The sequence below is a fragment of the Osmerus eperlanus genome, chromosome 3 (assembly GCF_963692335.1).
Source record: "Osmerus eperlanus chromosome 3, fOsmEpe2.1, whole genome shotgun sequence".
Taxonomy (NCBI): domain Eukaryota; kingdom Metazoa; phylum Chordata; class Actinopteri; order Osmeriformes; family Osmeridae; genus Osmerus; species Osmerus eperlanus.
The window spans coordinates 12,152,248-12,175,059 of record NC_085020.1 but is presented as its reverse complement, the minus strand read 5'-3'; the positions used below and the strand labels follow the sequence as shown (position 1 = coordinate 12,175,059).

The following is a 22,812-nucleotide window of genomic DNA, read 5'->3' as shown; positions in this document are numbered from 1 at the left end:
TTATTTTAATTAAAATGAGAGATCGTATTAGGACTTGTGTTCAAAATAAACTTTTTCAAACCCTTTATGGTTGCAACTATTTATTTTTAACAGTGTTCTTGTTATTATTATTATGAATGAAATTAATATAATGTCTTATTAAAATGGGGGAGGCCCCGGTGACTTGATGTTCTCTGAAAGGAGGCTCACTCTCTTACACTTTGAAAACCCCTGCAATAGATTAAAGCACAATACAAAGGACTGGTCTACTTTTCGGGACAGGAGGTTGGCACAGTCGTTGGACAATAACCAATACATGGTATATGAGGATGTTTCTGTGATGTTGCCTATCACTGTGAATTAAAGAGTGATTTTGACACATCTTGGACTTAGACTACAATATTTGATGTAACTGTTCCAAAGCCATTAGGGTTAGGTTTCTGTTGTTAATGCAAGATCAGAGCTTCATTACCATTTTCACTCACTAGAGGATAGTGTGGAGCTATGATCACATCACTGATGTGAGTGAACACCTAAATACAACCTCAATACACCTCACAAGCTGACTCCTCATTGCACCCCTGAACTTATAAAAAAAATGGATCAAAACTTTACATAATTTTGACTTGTCAAATGTTGCTAGTCAACAGATGGTGAGGTCAGGTTGAGAACACAGGCCAGGGTATTTGAGGTGAGGGTAGACTAATGTGGGCTCACAGCAAATAGATCTGACATCCCCTACCTGACATCATTAATTAATCATGTAACATCCAGTAGATCTCAGATATGGTGTTGACTGCAACATCCAGTAGACCTCACACTTTGTAAAGATGTCGAACGTTGTCATTAGAACAAAGTGAAACACCCTGTGATCTGATTATCCGTTTCCTGTCACAGCTGCCTGTGAAGATGGCAGCACACAATAATGCAGTACAACTGAATGTATACTTTTCAAGAAAACAATCATCCTTCTGTCCTCCCGACCCTTTCGATCCTTCCTTTCTTCCATCTCTTTCCTGTCATGTCTCCTGGAAGGCTGATCTGTGCTGCATGGATGAATTAGGGGTGGGTGATTGTTTCCATTTCAGCTAAGCCGACTGTAATGATAGTGTACTGAGGAGGATGTGGGCATATGATTCATACTGGCTGGACTTGGTTCATGTGTGCTGGCTAGACTGGGTTACTTTGTGCTGGCTGGACTGGGTTACTCTCTGTGACAGAATCCCCACTGCTGGGCCTCTCACAGACTCCTCCACTCCAGAGTATATCCGAAGGGCAAACATGCTGAAGAGCCAGCAGTGCTTTCCTTAAAGATCCTGTAAAGTGGAATTAAAAACGAGTTTCAAGTTCACCACACCACAGAATAATGTGTTATTATCTACCCATCCAAATTCGAATGAAAAAAAAAACACAGACAAGTATGTTAAATTAGGCTTTGAAATCGTAAGAAAATCAGCAGTCTTCTCTGTTCGAGACTGGGGGGGCGTGTCGCCTGAAAGAGCTGAAGCTCGGCGCCGCCTCTCTCCAGTAAGCTACCTACGACCCAGATAATGGACGCTACATCAAGCCGAACAAAACAGTATAGAATTAGAATGTATTTGTTCAATGAGTGAAACATACAGATGCATATAAATGAAATATTCCCCTGAGCTGTAACACAGGAGTAAACATTTACAGCAGAGACAGCAGACAGTGAGCTCCAACTACTTCTAGCACATTAGCTACCATTTCACCAAAATACCATCATTCTACACCGAGTAGCCTAATATCAAGTTAGCGGTTTGCACTAATTATAGCAGAGATACCTCTGGAAAAGTTATCTAGTATAATTATAACAAGCACACAGAACTGAGTGATGAACTGCTGGCGGCGGTGGATGGTCCAGGTGCGACCGGAGGATGAACGGCCGGGGGGGGCGATGCTCGGTACGCTCTGCAAGAGAAGCCGTGTGTTGGTGAACCCCGTCTGTCTCTGGTCCATGTTAAAACTGTCCGCCGTGAAATGGTCAGTGGCGCAGAGGCGGCTGTTGGAGTTTATCCGAAGCTTTCCATGAGCTGGCTCTTCACAAAATCTATCCACCTATTTTTCCTTTCATTATCAACAGGGAACTTAAATGGCGTTGCAGCGCAGCTGGAGTTCTTGCATCCAGGGAAGATGCAGTTGCGGGTGGTGGGAGACATCCTGAAGCTAGCTAGCTAGCTGATGTAAGCTACAATAACAGTACAGCAGGAGGAGCCATTCAGTGATCTGACGTAGATGGGGCGAAATGACGTAGATAGGGCATTTTTTGGCTCCGCCCATTAAAACCTGATCTGAAAACGGAAGAGAAACTGTTCGTCGGTCTAACTCCACATTTCAGTGCGACAAAGTTTTAGCGCTTTGCACATGCTTTCAGGAACTCATTTCACACATATATAATGTACTTAGAAGCAAAACATGGAATTTACTTTACAGGATCTTTAACATCCCTGTCCTCCCCAGGATGTGTGTGTGTGTAGTTTGTGTGTGTGTGTTTGTAGGGGGTGCAGGGGAAGCATTGTAACATGTAGTTGATGCTAGCTCATCTAGTGTGTTCTAAGGAGGTGAAGGTGTAGCACGTTCATCAGACTAATGAGGCCATGGGTGAATGTAGAGGGTCAGGGACAGATGTGTCCAGGGAAGAAACTGCGATCCTGGGGGCCTGTATCAGAGAGAAACCCTTGGTTGGTGCTAGCTCCAGAAACATACTAGAAGATGAGAATTGTTTGGTGGTACAGCGTTTGACTGCAGATAAAGAGGTCCAAGGTACAAAACCTCCCTTTATGTTGCTTTAAATGCAATGGTCTGCTAAATCTGTGTTCTATATCTATGTGTTTAGCCCAAAACCAGAAATGTTAGATATTGGGTGGACTGAGCAGAGAACAGACACAAACATTTAAAGATGTTGAGAACTATCCAATAATGGCGTTACTTTGCATCCTTCTGCTTTCATACATTGTTTTCCATCTCCCAAGCTGAAAATAGCCCAAGTACAATAACAATCATCCAGCCTGTCCAACTCTGAGTAAACAGGAGGTCTTTGGGTGATGATTCAGCCATCCTGCTCCAACCCTGCCTTCTCCCTCCAGGACAGAGGATGCTTATTGTCTTTCTATTATCTCAATATGTCCTCCGTTGCTTCAGCAAGCTCAGTTTGACATAGATCACGTTTCCAAATGGAGCATTGTATCTATAACAATGTCCCTCTGGCACACGCAGTTTTGTTGTTTTTATTTGGCCTTGTTATTTCAGAACAAGAGGAGATGCGCTACTTCTAATGCTTCGTACCATCGCAGAAGCGAAAAATGCCCCTCAACCTCACGTTATTAGGAGATACGAAGTGACATGCTCCTCTCAACATATGCCTAACAGAGACTAAGTCTATCTTCTCTGTTTGAGGTTTTTAATAGAACATTATAAATGAGGAGGATGTTTCCCTTGGTCCTGTCTGAGTGGATCTCAGGGAAAGACTGGAGCCTGAATATGAGCTCACTGCAGCTGCCTTCTCCAGTCCCGTCAGCCTCTGTTCCAAGTTAACTGGTGGCTGTGCATTTGCAAGACCACAGAACCAATGGGCGTTTGCTGAGGGGACATAGAGTATTTTGAAAGAGACAATCATTTAGTTATAAGTAAGGGGTCAATATTTTTGAAGAAAGTTGTGTGGGGAGGGAGGGGGTTGAGGGGGTTGGGGGCACCAGGGCTCAGCATCAGCAACACTGGAATATTATGCACTGGAACTTGACTTGAAAAAAAACAACAGTTTCTGACAGAACACGAAAAAGAATCCAGCCGCAGCAGGAGAAGTGGAGGGTCGGATAAGCCCATTTTGGAGAGCGTCCTGAATGTAAGTGTCCATTGCTTTGGTTTCAGGGATGGACAGGAAGTAAAGCCTGCCTCGTGGGAGCGCTGTGCCAGGAAGAAGGTCAATTGCCATATCATAACTGCGATGTGGAGGGAGCAAGGCTGCCCTTTCCTTACAGAAAACCGCACTGAGGTCACGATACATGACGGGCACTTTTGTGGTATCAGCTAGGGGGTTCAGGGCAGCTGCAGCAATGCTTGAGATTGTGGGCTGTTCTAGTGGCCGATGGGCTGTACAGGTAGGTCCCCACTGTGTAAGAGTGCTAGTGGCCCAATCGAAGGAGGGTTGATGGGTTATGAGCCAGGGGTATCCTAAGACAAGGGGATCTTGAGGAGTGTCAATCAAAAAGAAAACACAGCTTTCCAAGTGTGTGTCAAGTGTAAGCATCTGCAGGGGCCGGGTGCAGAACTCCAGTCGTCCAGACCCCAGGGGACGTCCGTCAAGTGCCTGTACTGCTCTTGGAGCCTCACAACGAGTGATCGGCACCTGTAACTGGCGTGCTAGTGTTTGGTCCATTAAATTAACTGCGGCCCCTGAATCCACCAAGGCTTGTAGACCTACTTGAGCCCCCTTGCGGGAACCCCAGGTTAGATGCACAGGCAGGGAACAGCGAGACGCGGGAGCAGAGGCGACCACTCCGCTCACCAGGAGGCCCCCGGCTCCTGGTGGGCGCGTCCTTTTCCCTGGAGGTTTGGACAGTTACTGCACAGGTGACCCTGGCCTCCACAATACAAGCAAAGGCCCTGACGAATCCGACGCTGTCTCTCCTCTTGGCTTAGCCGAGAACGACCTAGCTGCATGGGCTCCTCCCCACCATGGTCTACGGGGAAACCGGCCTGAGGTGGTGGCCTTGATGGCAATGGAGAATTGTGGACCCGGGTTGGCGGAAGAGAGCGACCCTCTCTGCGTTCTCTTCGTCTTTCTTGAATGCGTTTGTCCAACGCTGTGGCCAGAGTGATGAGGTCATCCAAATCTTCGCCCCAGTCTCGATTCACCATCTCGTCTTTCAGTGACTCCCTCAATCCTCGGTAAAAAGCAGTCACGAGGGCTTCACCCTCCCATCCGGTCTCTGCTACCAGGGTTCGGAACTGGCGTATTCTGTGACTGATCGCGGGCCTTGGGAGAGTGAAAACAGACGTGAAGCCGCCAGTCGTGGTGTGAGGCCGTTATCGAAGACACGCTGAAGGGCATCCATGAACCTCTCACAGGATGTGCAGTCTGGATGGCGGTGAGTCCATAAAGCGGTAGCCCAGTCCGAGTAGCCGTGTGATGATGTATGCCACCTTAGAACGTTCAGTGGGGAAGTCCGCTGGTTGCAATTCGAAGATCAGCGAACACTGAGTCAAAAAGCCTTTACAAGCAGCTGGCTCACCAGAGAAGGGCGGTGGAGGAGACAGCTTGACGGTAGGCACCGGACCCCGGAAAGGAGGATCACGAGGGTCAGGTAAATTCCTCATTTGATGTCCAATCTGGTTGAGGGCTTCCTCCATCCTTTGCAGACCATCTTGGTGATTGTGTACTGTGACCCCGAGTCTCTGAACAAGAGACCGAAGCTCCTCTACATCCGCTGCGCCACTTTGATCTGGCTCATTCATGATGTCAGGTTGGAATGAAGAGCACAGTCGCAGATGCAGTTTAGAGTTTTTAATGGTTCTGATTTACTTCAATCACGTAAAGTAGTCAGTCATGACCACACACTGGGTCAAATAATAATTGAGGCAAAGGCAAACTTAAAGTCCATCAAGACGGTTGGTTCAAGGGTAATCCACAATCAAGGTCAAGGCACAGTCCAGGGTCAAGGTACACAGAGCAGCCAGCACAATCGAAGTTTCCAGGTAGGGCAAGACAAAGGAGAGGTCAGAGACAAGCGGGGTTCAATACCGTGAAACAAAAGAGAGTCCAAGTGAACAGTCCAAATCGTAATTCCAAAATCCACAGTCGGGGCAAGCAGGGTCCAGCACAGGTAAAGAGTTTCCGTAAAAAGTTTCCAAGTGAGGTAACGCCCGTAGCACACAAACCATGAATGAGCACTGTCAAACAATTCAGGGTTCCTTTTAACCATGGCCGTTCACTTCCTCACAGCTGAGCCGGCCTTGCTCTGACTCCTTAGTGCCCTCTGCTGTCCTGGAGGGCACGCTGTGTGTTGAGTCGTGACAGGTGGGAGTCAGGTGGCTGAGCGGTGAGGGAATCGGGCTAGTAATCCGAAGGTTGCCAGTTCGATTCCCGGTCATGCCAACTGACGTTGTGTCCTTGGGCAAGGCACTTCACCCTACTTGCCTCGGGGGAATGTCCCTGTACTTACTGTAAGTCGCTCTGGATAAGAGCGTCTGCTAAATGACTAAATGTAAATGTTCTATAGTAATGCACTTAGACGTTGGGTTGTATATGAACACGTTTTACTGGACTTCAGGAATACATCAGCATACACATGCCTCCCGCTCCGGGACTAACTTCCTAGCTTACTTGTTACACTGAGTCATGTGACTTCTAGAACCAATCACAACAGTTAACTCTTAACATGAGAAACACAGTATATTAAATTCCTCCCCTTTACATTTAAGACCCGTCTAAACTAACTAACTTTTTTTAACACCACTTATTTTAGCTAATTACAAATCCAGTCTTTTGGGAGCACTTCTGAGTCTTTCTGGATTTCTCCTTTGGGGCACCTCTGACGGTACAGCAGCTGTGCTGACACTGCTGGGCGGAGGAGGAATAACATTTCCTGGCACTGCAGGTCTCAGACGCACGCCCTTCTCTGCGGTGTCGGTGTCCGGCGGTTTTTCTCCACTGGTTAATGTTGGGTCAAGTGCTGGTGGAGCCACGAGTGTTAAGTCCTTGTCCTCAAAAAGTGTGTATGGCTCCAGTTTCTTGAGTTCTCCTCTTCTCCCCAGCATGTGATCCACATGGACGGACCGTTGCCTGTTTCCTTCCCGGACCAGGTATGTCACAGGACCCAAGCGCTTTAAAACAGTAGCGGCAGTCCATTTCTCATCTCCTCCCCTGAAATTTTAACTCAGACTTGGTGATCCTCCTGAAATTCTCTCAATTTCAGTCTCTCTTTATCATGATACAGTTTCTGTTTTTCCTGCTTGTGCTCTACCGTCTGGGACAGATTTGGTCTCAACAGACTGAAGCGGGTGCGTATCTCTCTTTTTAAGAACAGCTCAGCTGAAGAGCGACCTGTGACTGAGTGAGGCGTAACCCTATACATGAGCACAAAGTTTGACAGCCTGTGTTGCAGTGTGATGCTGGGCTGTCCACTTGCATCTAGGACCTGCTTCACCAGAGCACGCTTCAGTATTTGCACAGACCTCTACCCAGCTCCGTTCGAGGCTGGATGATACGGTGGGACCAGCGTTTGTTTGATTCCATTTTTGGCTAGGAACTGCTTGAACTCTGAGGAGGCGAACTGGGGTCCATTATCCGACACAACCTCTTCCGGTAGACCATGTGCCGCAAAGAGGTTGCGCAACACCTCTATGGTTCGGCTTGACGAGGTGGTCATGTAAAAAACCTCGAGCCATTTAGAATGACTATCTATTACCACTAAGAAATATTGCCTGTCTTTCTCTGCAAAGTTTAGATGAATCCTCTGCCAGACTCTGCCAGGCCACCGCCAGGGATGGAGCGGTGCTACAGCAGGTACCTTCTGCACCGCTTGGCACACAGCACATGTTCTCAATCTCGCCGTCCAAACCTGGCCACCATACATAGCTGCGGGCTAAGGCCTTCATTTAACAGATGTCTGGGTGTTCATGGTGCAGGTCTTTAAGAATCCATTGTTGGTGCATTTGAGGAACAACGACTGAGACCCCACAAAACACATCCCTGGTCTGCTGACAGCTCATGTCTCCTGACAAAGTATGGTTTCAGGTTTTCATCATTCATGTAGTTAGGCCATCCATTCATGGTATTGCTCCAGACTTTACTCATCAACGGATCTCTGCTTGTGCCTACTTTGATGTCATGAGCTGATATTGGCAGATCTTCCAAATGTGAGAAGTAGGATTCCTGTGCTGTCTTGTCCGACTCAGTCACAGGAAGTCTGGACATGGCATCAGCATTAAAGTGGTCTGCCGACTTCTTGTATTCTAGCTCATAACTGTAAGCCATCAGGATCAACGCCCAGCGCTGCATACGCAAGGCTGCCAATGTAGGCACAGCAGACTTTGGTCCCAGTATAGCCAGTAAGGGCTTGTGATCAGTGAAGAGAGTAAACTTGCGTCCATACAGATACTTGTGAAATCTTCTCACTCCATAGATGATTGCTAGCGCCTCTTTTTCTATTTGTGCATACTTTTTTTCTGCATCAGTCAGAGTGCGCGAGGGGAACGCAATTGGTCTTTCTTCACCATTGTCCATCACATGCAAAATTACTGCACCTACCCCGTAGGGGGATGCGTCACATGCTAATCTCAACGGCTTCTCTGTGTAATAATGAACCAGGACCGTGCTGCTCAGTAACATCTCTTTTCCTTTCTCGAAAGCTTCCTCACATGCAGGTGTCCAGCTCCACTTTTCCTCCCTTTTCAGCAGAGCATGCAAAGGCTGTAACACACTGGACAAGCTTTTCAGAAAACAGACATAATAGTTCAACAAACCCAAATAAAACCGCAACTCCGAGACATTTGTGGGCTTTGGGGAATTCACAATTGCCTCCACTTTTTGCTGTGTGGGGTGCAGGCCTTCATGGTCTATCCGATGCCCCAAGTACTTTGCTTTCAAGCCATAATGTGCCAGACAGCCTAACACTGCTTCCAGTCTTTTCAAGTGCAGGGCCTTCGTGTTGGCTGTGATTAAAATGTCATCCAAAAAACAAGTCACTCCTTCTTGTCCCTGTAGAATCTGATCCATCACTGATTGAAAAATTGACGGTGCGCTGGCAACCCCGTAGCTGAGGCAATGGTAGCGGTACAGTCCTCTGTGGGTATTAATGGTTAAGTACTGTTCAGAGTCCTTGTCTAATCTCAATTGCTGGTAAGCATGAGAGAGATCTAACTTTGAAAACCATTTCCCCCCTGCTAGGGTCGCAAATAAATCCTCAGTGTTGGGCAGGGGATAAGTCTCTACTTCCAGTTGGCTATTTATTGTCAACTTGTAATCCCCACAGATAAGGATAGATTTATCGGCCTTTGGTACCACCACGATTGGGGCCCCCCATTGACTTCGATCCACTTTGGAAACAATTCCCTCTTTTTCCAGCCTATCCAGTTCTTTTTCCACAGGTTCCTTCAGTGAATATGGTACAGGGTGGGCTTTGCAAAAGGCTGGCTGTGCCCCAGGTTGCATTCTTATGGTTGCTCTGAAATCCTCTATGGCGCTGACCTCCTCAGAAAACACCCCTGAGTGACGCTGAAGCACTGCTTGTAATTCTGGGTCGCCATGCTTGGTATCTTGTCCGAGTGTGAAGATATTTTTCCAGTCTAGCTTCAGCTTCTCCAGCCAATTTCGGCCAAAGAGAGCAGGCCTATTGCCTTTCACTATGATGAGAGGCAGCATTGCTTTCTGGTCACCATACTGCACTGGTGCCTGAACATAGCCAAGAAGGGGAATTGTTTCTCCCGAGTAGGCTTTTAATCTGATGTTGGACTTTTCGATGGGTAAATGTGGGAATTTATTTTGGTGCAAAACTTCATGCGATGGACACTGCCGCACCTGTATCTAACTGCATGCTAATGTCCTCAACACCCACTTTCACATTAACTTTAATGCCTCCATCCCCACTGGATGCCATGTAGACTGTAAAGACCCGGAAAGGGTCACCTTCTCCATCCACACTCGGATCCTCAGTGTCCACATACTGGGCCCTGGCGGTCCGTCTTTTATTCCGACATACTCTGGAAATATTCCCTGTCTTGGAACAAGCATGACATTTCTCATTTTTGAATCGGCACTCCTGGGGTGAGTGTTTCCCTCCCCCACAACGGTAGCATCTCTGCTCACCGTCCAGTTTCTGGTCAAATTTCTGATCTGAACTTCCTTGTCCACGTCTAAACTGCCATTTTTCTTTGATTTAGAAACTTCATTTACAGCTGCATTCTGCGACTTTCCCAATATTTCAAAGGAATTCTTGGATGCCATTTCCATTGCCAACGCTATCTCACATGCACGTGCAAATGTTAGCTCTTTCTCTGCTAGCAATTTTCTTTGAATCGACTCGGAGGCCAATCCACTCACCAGACGATCTCTTAAAGCTTCATCTAAGTGAGCTCCATACTAGTGATGTGTCGTTCGTGAACGATTCGTTCATTTTGAACGAATCCTTACAAGGACTCGGGAGTAACGAGTCCTGTCAAAGAGTGATTCGTTCATTTTCTCGTGGCCGCGCATCGGGACTGTTGCATAGGCTCGTCCAAGTAAACAGAAATGATTCGTTCATTTCCCGACTCTGTCTGCGGGTACGAGTCTTTGGATCATTTTTCACGTGACCTGCATAGGCTCTGTACTGGTAGCGAGAGGAAACTCTAGAGAGAACGATTCGTTCATTTCCCAACTCTGTCTTTTCTACGAGTCTTTGGATCATTTTTCACGTGACCTGCATAGGCTCTGTACTGGAGGAAACAAATGAATCGTTCATTTCCCGACTCGGCCTTTCTACGTGTCTTTGGATCCTTTTTTCACGTGACCCGCATTGTATTTTTTAGTAGAGGAAACAGTTTCCTCGTTCCCTTTCGCGTGGCCGCTGTTTTAGTAAGACGTGAATGATATTCGCTCAAGTCATCATACTGACTGGTTTTGTTATTTTCACTTTACATTTACACTTACAGTTTAGTGCAGTGTAATTGTTTGCCGTGATAATTAAATGCTAGTGTGATAATAAATGACCAAATCATAGAAACTGTCATGATACATTATTTTAATGTAATGCAGGAATTTCTTTTAAAATAGTATCTGCTGGTGCACATGTCATGCACTAACCTACATGAGAATATGATACGCGTTTGCAGTGGACGGATAGCCGCCCCGTTGAAATGAACGAATGACTCGAAAAAATATTCGTTCATTTTACTGAACGAGATTCAAAGAACCGAATCAGTAAAATGATCCGAACTTCCCATCACTACTCCATACTCACAATACTTCGACAATTTTCTTATTGCCACTAAGTAATCAGTCACTGATTCTCCTTCATTTTGATCACGTTTTTGAAAACGAAACCTCTCTGCAATGACCAATGGCTTTGGCTGATAATGTGACTTCAATGCGTCAGTCAACACTTTATACGTCAATCCTGAGGGCTGGTTTGGCATTACCAAGTTTTTCAGCAGTCCATAGTTTCTGGCCCAATGCATGCTAAAACCACACTGACCCTCTTTTCATCATTAATTTAGTTTGCCAGTAGCCAGATTTCAAACCTCTCCAGGTAGGATGCAAAGTCCTCCAGTGACTCCTTGAACTCGTCCACTCGTCCGATTAGCGCCATCTCATCTGTCTTGCAGTTCCTCTTCACAGTTCCTCGCGTCGAATCCCCTCACTGCAGACGGTTCATCCTCGTCGCCAATGTGATATTCTTGTGGTTTTATAGTAATGCACTACGGTGGGTTGTATATGAACACGTTTTACTGGACTTCAGGAATACATCATGTGACGCCCACCTGTGCCCCTTCAGGCTTCGCCCTGCCAGTGCACGGGCAGGGGCGGAACCTGAGCCCAAGTGCTTTATTGCCTGCACCTGTATTTAGGGTGTGGCTATAAAAGGGGGTTTTCTCTCTCTCAGGGGGAACCTATTTTTGGTCATTCGTAGGCACTACCTTGAGGTTCTCCCGCTTTGACTTCTTTTTTGACTCATATATCTACTGATGCATCCATTCACCCACTCATGCACGACTTTGAACATTCCTCGTTCATACCCCTATTTGTTTAATTGATACTGGTACGAATAAACACTATTTCTGAAATTGAAACATCTTGTGTCTTGTCCCTCATTATGTGACGGTACCCTGAACAAGTCTACCGTTACAATCAGCATACACCAAGCCCCCACCCCTCGCCCCTCGGCTTGAAGCAACGGCCCCGGTGGATGTAGGTGGTATTGCATTCCTTGTTAGACTTCCGGCTCTTCCGGTCGTTTTTATTCTAATAACTCCAGTCAACATTTACAAAACTATCTCCCCCAATAATTTTTGTTCCATTCTCGAACCTGGCTCATACTACTAGCTTTTTCATAAAATAATTTTTCCTGATTTTTGCTAAATTTGAAACCAATCCGAAATGGGTAAACTAGCACCCCATTTATTTGCTTACGTCAATAAAAGTTGCCTGCAAATGTGCTCGCGGATACTAACAGGGCCGATTTACCTGGAGCTGAATGAGCCATATTGAATGAGCACAGGGAGAAATGGCTTGAGTTGCCTGCCCTGTTGTAGCAAGTTTAGCAAATGGTTGTCACACATACATGAAATGTTGTTAATATAGTTTATTCCCGTTATTTTAAAACAGATTTGATTTTTCTGTCAACAACGTTTTTACGTTCATGACATGATGGCAATTATTACATTATGTTAAGCGTGAGCATAGATTGTTGACATGTCTATCTGGAGCAAAGACGAAGATTAATACTTTAACTGATAACCACAATAATAAATGATATAAATATGATTAGTCTTGCCTTCAGAAGCTTTTGTTAACCCTTGTGCTGCCTTCGGGTCACATGACCCAAAGGTTCATAACGAACCATCGTTGTGTTTACCCAGTTTTACCCAATACAAAAACAAATAAAAATAATTTTCTTTTAACCTTTGCAATGTGGGGGGTCTGCGACAGCCCAACGGTTAAAAGAAAATGCTTCACTTTGTTTTTGTATGAGGTAAATTTGTCGCAATACGACGGTGGGTCACACGGCTGATGGGTCAGAATGACCCGAAGATAACACAAGGGTTAAACACACCCATTATTCTTTTTTTTAATCGTGTCATCAAGCCAGACTGCTTTTGTGGGACAATGAAGGTCCTCGGTGACTGTTTCACCCCCACATCATATAACTTACACTTATATGATGGAAACGTCTTGTATATAGGCCTAGTTCTGTTAATATGCCCCTTTCAAAGGCAAATGTTAAATAAAGTATATTTTAGACACACTTCTCAAGCTTTTATTTATTACATTATTTCCAAGTCTTGTTAGATCACGTTATATCCATTAATAGGCGTTTGGTTTTGTAGAACATATAAAACACAGGCTACATTTCTACACTGATATGTAAATTGCAGGCAGTGTGAATTTCTTTGCCTGGCGAGAACAACGACGGAGCTGGGTGTTCATGTTAACAGTTTATTTAATCCGATACAATGCGTTGGAAATCATACTCAAATCACAAGAAAAAAAGCAACATGTGATGAGTTCCATCTAGAATAGCCCTATATTTAGCCCTATAGCCTATTTCTAACAACCAAGTGAAAGGAATACTATACAATGACAGCATACATTTACGTAACGTTTGCATCATGTCTCTGATTCTTATTGGACTTGTACCCCATTCTGCCACTGCAATGCCTTAGCTCACACGCTCGCAACCATATAAATCTATGCTCGCCACTGGCTGTCGCAAAGTATGACGTGTACAGCTAGTTGCAAGCGTGCACGAGGTCTCGGAGCTAGGGAAAAAAAGAGCCACTGTTTAAAGCTAGACCGGAAGAGTCGGAAGTGGAAAGATGGCGCGGTCCAGTTTCGCGCGCTCGCTTGCCTCACTGCGCCACTGAGCACTTTTCATAGAAATGAATGGGGACGCCATCTTGGAAGACAAAAGTTGCTTCCTCTAGTTATATTAACTCTATGAGTATCGCCAGAGAATGTCTAATATTGAGAGAACTGCCACTCTCGGGAAACTTCCGGGTTCAGAACTGGTTGCAGTTCCACTCTAGTTCCATATGAGGTCGCTAACGGTCGAGTGCAGAATGAATGGAGGGCTATGGAGCTGTACCCCTCAAAATCCACTTTTCTCAGGATATAATTTTTTGTCTAGTAATTTGAATTCTGAATTCGAAAGGGGAGGCAAAAAAAATACACACCGCTGGGTGATAGATTTTTTAAAAGTCGCCTTTCTGTTCTAAAAAGCCTTTTAAAATGTCATTGACGTCATACACATTGTACGGCCTGATATACTGCTTGACGGCAAGCTCTGGTCACTTCCACTTTTCTCTCGAGGCATCAACAACACAGCTGACAGGTTAGGCTATCCCTGTCAATACACATGCTAGAAAGAGTTTTGGTTTGCTAATGTTGTTGCTAATGCTCTGACATTCTGGTTCTGCTTTGGATGCCATCAAGCGGGAACTCTGGTCGTAGTCAGTCCTTCACTAACCAATCAGAATTTGTTAGCAGAATGCTAGCATGTTATGGGCAACAACGACTTACCCTGTAAGAAATCGAAAGGACATAAGTACTTGTTCATTCAACTTTAGACCTGTAATCCATGTTGAACATGCAAAAACTACAATCAAATCTGAGATTTCTCAACGACAATCAGGTGAAAGAGACAAATTTAGCCGTTTAGCTCCATAGACTCCCATTCATTCTGCACTCGACCGCGATCACTCCCAGTGGAACTCTGGTGGAACTGCAAAAAAATTAGGTACAATGGGGCTTAATAGGGAGTGGCCAGGCTCTCCTTAAACAGGCTCTGTTATTCCTTTCACTTGGTTTTTAGAAATAGGCTATAGGCAGTGGCGGCCGGGACTTTGCAGAGGCCCCCTCGCAAAGTCGGAGCTCGAGGCCCCTCCCCTAAATCCACTCAAAATGTATCTCCATACTATCTTATACATTGCTGTCTACCTTTAAATATAGCCTATATTCACCAATGTGAGAGAAATAAAAAAGTTTAAAAATAATAAAATCATAATAGCAGCCTATTTGTGTGGCGTCCTGCAGAAACCCGTCGGATGTCGCGGCCGCTCATTGTTGGCTATAAGCCATAAACGTTCTCAAATTGTTTTCTGTCAAAATTTAGATTTTTGATGTTTTCTATAGTTAACACCGTAAACTTCATTGTAATGTACAAAAAGTATAGCTTCTGAAAAACTTTTTTGGACATGTCAGCTATAGCAAGATTTCCAAGCCATTTCAAATCAAATGCTCAGTTTGCTTGCTCTTTTGAGTGCTGCAGCAGCCCCAAACAACTGATCAATGAAGTCAGGCTGTTAAACTTAAAAATAGCTTGCTGAGAAGTTATTAATGTAGCCTATACTTAAACTGACATTTACATTCACAACGTGATTACGAACAAAAGGATTTCCTTTCCATATTCGCCACAGAATTAGAATGAAACGGAGTGGAATGCAATTTTCTCGCTTATCACTTTATTGACACAGGTCAACTTAAAAATTATGTAACTTCAGTTGTGATAAAGATATCTGAGTTATTTAAACAGATTTGTATTCAGGATAGTTTCCAAATATGTATAATACCCAGAAAGACCCAAATGTTCACAATGTGAAGGGTTTCCGCAGGCCGCCACACATTTGTCATTGTTCAAAACCAAAGACAGCACTAGCCTTCTGATAGTTCAGCACCAAGGATAGCATCGCCGAAATTACACACAATCAATGGAGGAAAGGAAAACATTTATTCTTGCCAATAAGTAGGCTTAGCAAGTATATTTATTGTTGGTTGCTGGTGAAGACGTGCTGCTGCTAGCTACCTGCGGCTGCGGTAGTGTTTCGTCTGGAGATGTTGATAATATTCTTCTCTGGCTGGTCTAAATAAGTGTGTAATCTTCGGGTGTTTTGCTCGAGCTTGTTCAGACAACAGTTTATTGCTGCGCTTTTGAGCACCGCGTGCATATTTTCTTTTACTCATGTCTCTACCGTCATCTAGCAGAACGTAGCCTAATGATTAGCATTTTTGAAATGTGCGCGTTCAATAGGCGTAATGGCCCAAAAGGCACGTAAGATACGCAAAAGCCATTGTTGCCAGATTCAGGGATTTTGAGACTATTTAGCCTATTTAGATCTGTTACGTTGCCTACATTACGGAATTCCTTTACCTGGCAGTTGAAACTTGGGGCTCTCAATGAGCACCCTCAAAGAGTTTTCCTTGTTTATATATATATATATATATATTTTTTTTAATAGGCCCAGTCTGTTTTTTGATATGCAGGGCGGGGCCCTTAGGAAGTGGGGGCCCCCCCGCCTTGCGGGGGCTGCGGGGGCTTCCCAGCCGCCACTGGCTATAGGGCTAAATAGGCTATAGGGCTATTCTAGATGGAACTCATCACATATGTTGCTTTTTTTCTTTGTGATATGAGTATGATTTCCAACGCATTGTATCGGATTAAATAAACTGTATCGGATTAAATAAACTGTTAACATGAACACTTCGCTCCGTCGTTGTTCTCGCCAGGCAAAGAAAGCTTAATAGTTATTTTTGTAACTGAAATCTTCCATAATGCAGACTTACCATAGCTTACTGTCAACTTTATATTCAAAAGAAATGCCACGAAATTCACACTGCCTTCAATTTAACATCAGTGTAGAAATGTGGCCTTTGTTTTATATGTTCAACCTACAAAACCAAACGCCTATTAATGGATATAACGTGATCTAACAAGACTTGGTAATAATGTATTAAATTGAGAAGTGTGTCTAAAATATAGTCTACTTTATTGAACATGTGCCTTTGAAAGGGGCATATTAACAGAACTATATACAAGACGTTTCCATCAGATATAAGTGGGGGTGAAACAGAGTCACTGAGGACCTTCATTGTCCCACAAAAGCAGTCTGGTTTGATGACACGATCAAAAAAAGAATAATGAGTGTGTTTAACAAAAGCTTCTGAAGGCAAGACTAATATTATTTAAATATATATCATTTCCTATAGTGGTTATCAGTTAAAGTATTAATCTTCGTCTTTGCTCCAGATAGACATGTCAACAATCTATGCTCACGCTCAGATCCTGTAAAGTAAATTCCATGTTTTGCTTCTAAGTACATTATATACGTGTAAAATTAGTTCCTGAAAGCATGTGCAAAGCGCTAAAACTTTGTCACACTGAAATGTGGAGTTAAACCGAAGAACAGTTTCTCTTCCGTTTTCAGATCAGGTTTTAATGGGTGGAGCCAAAAAATGCCTTATCTACGTCATTTCGCCCTATCTACGTCAGATCACTGAATGGCTCCTCCTGCTGTACTGTTATTGTAGCTTACATCAGCTAGCTAGCTAGCTTCAGGATGTCTCCCACCACCCGCAACTGCATCTTCCCTGGATGCAAGAACTCCAGCTGTGCTGCAACGCCATTAAAGTTCACTATTGATAATGAAAGGAAAAATAGGTGGATAGATTTTGTGAAGAGCCACGCTCATGGAAAGCTTCGGATAAACTCCAACAGCCGCCTCTGCACTGACCATTTCACGGCGGACAGTTTTAACATGGACCAGAGACAGACGGGGTTCACCAATACACGGCTTCTCTTGCAGCGCGGAGCCGTACCGAGCATCGCCCCTCCGGCCGTTCATCCTCCGGTCTCACCTGGACCATCCACCGCCGCCAGCAGTTCATCATTCAGTTCTGTGTGCTTGTTATAATTATACTAGATAACTTTTCCAGAGGTATCTCTGGTATGAGTTAGTGCAAACCGCTAAATTGATATTAGGCTACTCTGTGTATAATGATGGTATTTTGGTGAAATGGTAGCTAATGTGTTAGAAGTAGCCTAGTTAGAGAGCTCACTGTCTGCTGTCTCTGGTGTCCATTTTTACTGTTACAGCTCAGGGGAACATTTAACCCTTGTGCTGCATTCGGGTCACATGACCCAAAGGTTCACAACGAACCATCGTTGTGTTTACCCAATTTTACCGCATACAAAAACAAATAAATAGCATTTTCTTTTAACCTTCGCAATGTGGGGGGTCTGAGACAGCCCGACGGTTAAAAGAAAATGCTTCAATTTGTTTTTGTATGCGGTAAAGTTGTCGCAATACGACAGTGGGTCACAATGACTGATGGGTCAGAATGACCCGAAGATAACACAAGGGTTAATTTATCTGTATGTTTCACTCATTGAACAAATACATTCTAATTCTATACGGTTTTGTTCGGCTTGACATAGCGTCCATTATCTGGGTCGGAGGTAGGCACTCGGCAGCGAGGGGCGGAGCTTCAGCTACTTCAGGCGACACGCCCCCCCAGTCTGAAGCAGAGAAGACTGCAGATTTTTTCACGATTTCAAAGCCTAATTTAACATACTTGTCGGTGTTATTTTTTCATTCAAATTTGGATGGGTAGTTAATAACACATTATTCTGTGGTGTGGCAAACTTAAAACTCGTTTCCAGGTCCACTTTACAGGATCTTTAACATAATATAATATTTTCCATCATGTCATGAACGTTTTTACGAAAAATCAAATCTGTTTTAAAATAACGGGAATAAACTATTAACAACATTTCATGTATGTGTGACAAACATTTGCTAAACTTGCTACAACAGGGCAGGCAACTCAAGCCATTTCTTTCAGCTCCAGGTAAATCGACAATTGGCCAATGTGAACTTTTGTGCTCGTGCCCTGTTAGTATCCGCAAGCACATTTGCAGGCAACTTTTATTGATGTAAGCAAATACATGGGGTGCTAGTTTAACCATTTCGGATTGGTTTCAAACTTAGCAAAAATCAGGAAAAATTCTTCTATGAAAAAGTTAGTAGTATGAGCCAGGTTCGAGAATAGAACAAAAATTATTGGGGGAGATAGTTTTGTAAATGTTGACTGGAGTTAATAGAATAAAAACAACCGGAAGAGCCGGAAGTCTAACAAGAAATGCAATACCACCTACATCCACCGGGGCCGTTGCTTCAAGCCGAGGGGCGAGGGGTGGGGGCTTGGATTCTGGAGACATAGCTCACTCAAGCATGATGCCCTGGCGTATAGACGTTCACAATATTGTGACTGCTTCTACACCCCCTTCCTACTCTCCATCCAACCATGTTGGCTACGTCCTCCCCCTCTGGAAATGTGCTGATCACTAAGCATTACTGTTCAGGCATTATGGGGGACATCCCCCAGTCTGGGTCCATCTACTGAAGCAGCAACAGTAGCTGTATGATGTGTTCCTTTGCTCAACCAAAAGCAACAATTCTATTTTCAAAGACACCATGCATCATACTGCTGATGAGTGCAAGGCTGTGGTCCAAGACCCAGAACACAGTAGTTCCCAGATTTTTTCAATCCAGGATACACACTGTAAAAACAGAGACTGCAAGCAGAAGGTTGAAGCCGTCCCTTTTGTAAATCCCAGTGTTATTGTGTGAGAAAAGCTACAAAGGTGAATTTCTGGGCAGAAAGAAGAGGTCCATGCTGGAAGAGAGAGTTCTTCCAGATGCTTAGTATTACACTGCTAATCCATCACACAGCTGTAGCTGTGAAATGTGAACTGAACCCAGTAAATGACCAAAGCCTTTCAAACCGAAAACACCATCTGAAAACATTTACATTTAGTCATTTAACAGACGCTCTTATCCAGAGCGACTTACAGTAAGTACAGGGACATTCCCCCCGAGGCAAGTAGGGTGAAGTGCCTTGCCCAAGGACACAACATCATTTGACACAGCCGGGAATCGAACTGGCAACCTTCAGATTACTAGCCCGATTCCCTAACCGCACAGCCACCTGACTCCCAACTCCCCCAACATTTGTTAAATATTGATCGGCAAAGTTATACCTCAGGATGTTTTAATGTGATTGCAATAACCTTTCATTTCAAAGGACCAAAATAATACATTTTAGACAAGCAGTCACAGTACATGGGTCAAAATGTATCCACTTTCCATTATTGAAATATCTACATTGTTCTGTTAATTAAAATAATGTTAAAGTGACTTCCTAAAATATTTCAAATGAAGTCAATGTAAAGTTTTACACATTTCAGTAGTATGGCACCATTTTAAAAATAGCAGAAGAGTCTACTTGTTTTTTTTTTTGAGTTGCATTAATCATAAGTATTTACAATGTATAATAAAACTGAGTCAACACAAGAGTTCAATAAGCAGCAGTGTGTTTTAAAAATAGTGCTTAAAACAAGTGAACTGATGCAAAAAACAAATATATTTACATACCTGTCTTTCTCAAAAAAAATGTGTATGTTGGTTTTTATATAATTTGTTAAAATCACAACGTTAATAGGTCACATCAATCATATTCAATATAGAAAACATTTTCTTTGTAGAAAATAAAATTAAAATAAACTGAGTTGAGTCTGAGAACATAAAACCACTTGTGTATCACGTTTCAACTTAAACATAGAATGATTAATATTAAGAATAATCATAATAATTGTCACCATTATATTAATAATAATCCCCTTACTGTAACAACTATGTGAAAATCTCTTTCAGCATCTTCATGAAGAAATAATTCTAATATGTATTATTTCCCATCACTGACTTTATACATAAAACATTCAAAACTGTATCCTTCCAGAAGATACCTTTTTAATACTCACATTTGGTTTTCAGTGTTTGTAAAATGTATTGTTAAATTATTGATAGACCTTATTAGAACCTGGTAACCTGCAGATTCGGAACAAATTATATTCAGAGATTGAATCTGGTCCTGTTTACCAAACTTGGGGAAGAGACTGTGGAAAATACTATCAAATACTTGTTTGACTGACATGAAACACAAAAGTGGAAAGTGTGGTGGGATTCCGGAGGTTCCATTGCAGTAAGCATCACTGTTCCCCAGAGTCAGCAATATCATCCATGACCTACAGTACGTCTGCCATGAAAAATCTATCTGAATAAATAATGGATAAGTTCAAATCAAGTGTTTGCTATCAGTCACAGTTTCCCTAAGTACTGGAAGACTCACCCAAAGGTAAAAAAAATCAACAACGACAATAACAACATCTAAAGGAAAATTCAAGTGAGAAAACAATATTAATACTGACAATTGTACCGAAGTGTCTGTCCCAGTGAATGACATCGACCTCAAATTTCACCAATAAAACAAATAAAATGATAACTTATAGACATCCCAACACACATCAGAACCTTCAAATATGAAACATGAAACATGGGTTGTGTTTTTATGGACCTGGATGAACAACCCCTACTACACTACTGGTATTACTAGGCAGTGGAATAAAGTGTGGTAAACTTCCCATTAGATTTGTATGATTCTAAATTTTCCCCTCCGGAATGTGTCCCCTAATCTCATTATTAGATAGAAAATATAATTCACATGACCATGGAGTTTGTATGATTTGTGCTTACATTCCTGTTGTGAGGCTAATAAACCCTGATGACGACACTGTCATGTCACAAATCATAGTAATGATGAAGGCCCCTTAGGGCATCTAATGATGCTGGGGTAAAGCCTCCTTACTGAGAATCCTCGTTTACTTAAGATTAGGAAACAAAACTATTGTGGGAAAAAACCTGTGTAAAACTAGTTTCTCCTCTGTTTTCATCTGGAAGAAATCTTGACTCAAGCTGTGACTGCATCTTGTAAACAAAGAACTCCAAATGATAATTACTCACAGTACAAAACAATCCAACCGACAAAAAGAGTACTAAAAACATTGTCCTGACTCTGTTCCCCCCCCCCCCCCATGTGGTGTATGAGTACTAGAAGGCAGCTCCTTGGGTGGCTGAATCTGTGTCCTGCTCCCTCTCCTCTGGGTCAGAGATAGAAGCCTGTGGTCTGGGAGTCTGGGAGGCTGGACAATGTCTCAGGGCAGGGCAGTTGACCATTAGGGGGCACTACAGTATTTCCATTAGGTAGAACACAGCCAGTTGGAAAGGTGGGGCTAAGAATGCAGCCATTTTCCATCTGGGAAAAAAAAAGAGAAAAAAGGTTATATATTGAACAATGAAGCCGTGCATTATTAAGCCTTGCATATGGATTCTGTCAGTAACCATCGACAGATTGCATCTAGATGTGTTTTAAAAGAATTGTTGAGAGATCTTTTATTTGTTAGACATGATCGCAATGATGAGGCATAAACTGTCAACCAATTAGAACAGCGTGTTCAACCCAGGTTTAAACCCAGCGCTCTGAACTGCACAGAAGCCTCACACGTGACAGAGCCAGAGGTTACATATAAACCCCTCATGACCTTTTATTCAGAGGTGACCTTTGAACTTCAAACTGTACCAAGCCCTTCAGCAGGTCTGGGATGAAGCTGTCCACTCATTCTGTAAACAGATATTGACATTTTAATTCTGAATTTGAGCTTCAGATTGTTAGAGCAGTGGTGATAGGGTTCACCCCAGACCAACAGACCCTTGCAGTCTCATCGCTGGTTTTGGTATTGTAGGACACACTAAGCAAACTAACCCTCGTCCCTACCAGGCTGTTCCAGCTCCCTGCCCCCTACACACTTATACTCTGATCATCAGAGAAAAACAAAGTGGCAATCCCTCTTGAATAGAAAGTGCTGACAGCAGTTTTTTGCAGCCGTCGGTCAGTGCAAGCTTGCTGCCCTCTGCCCTCTCTGCCCCCCCCCCCATCCTCCCTTCACTAGCCAAAGACTAGTCTTTATTAGGTAATGGCTACACCAACAATTTGTAGGTTGTGTGGGGAGTGGGGAGGGTCTGTGAGGGACTACTCAGGCTTCACAACGTGCCTTTCTATTCAGATCACTGACCCTGGACTCACAAGCACATCCTGAACGGATGAAAGGCGATGTAGCTGACTAACAGCTTTCAGTTTTTTATACATTTTTCATTTTTTCCATGAGATTTGGTCACAAACCAGCGCCAAGCCAGCCCTTCCTCATCACGACAACAATAAGATAATTATTCCCCCTGTCCTCCTCCTCATAATTCTACAGTAAGTCCTCCATTCTACTCGCCCAAAACAACATCAACAAAGCAAAGGCAACAGGGAGATGATTCAGAACTGTGGTTGCCACAATTTACAGTACTTCTTTCCCCTCGGACGCTTCTCTGAAGCCTTCCTGTTCTTGATGAAGCTTATGCTGTGTGTTATTCTGTCTCTTGAATATGAGGGATGGGAAA

The 22,812-nt window shown here is 43.6% G+C and overlaps 2 protein-coding genes across 2 annotated transcripts in view; both read right to left on the bottom strand.

Annotated features, from left to right (window-relative positions):
• The window catches only part of marchf4b (membrane associated ring-CH-type finger 4b), a 176,653-nt gene extending 156,589 nt beyond the window's left edge, over positions 1-20,064 (bottom strand). The window contains exon 1 of the mRNA XM_062457284.1: positions 20,054-20,064. The gene's annotated coding sequence lies outside the window, so the exon portion shown is untranslated. The remainder of the gene's footprint in view (positions 1-20,053) is intronic.
• The window catches only part of LOC134017550 (aryl hydrocarbon receptor-like), a 41,155-nt gene continuing 38,046 nt past the window's right edge, over positions 19,704-22,812 (bottom strand). Inside the window, exon 11 of the mRNA XM_062457277.1 lies at positions 19,704-21,622. Within this exon, the coding sequence (XP_062313261.1) occupies positions 21,473-21,622 (150 nt within the window). The 3' untranslated portion in view covers positions 19,704-21,472. The remainder of the gene's footprint in view (positions 21,623-22,812) is intronic.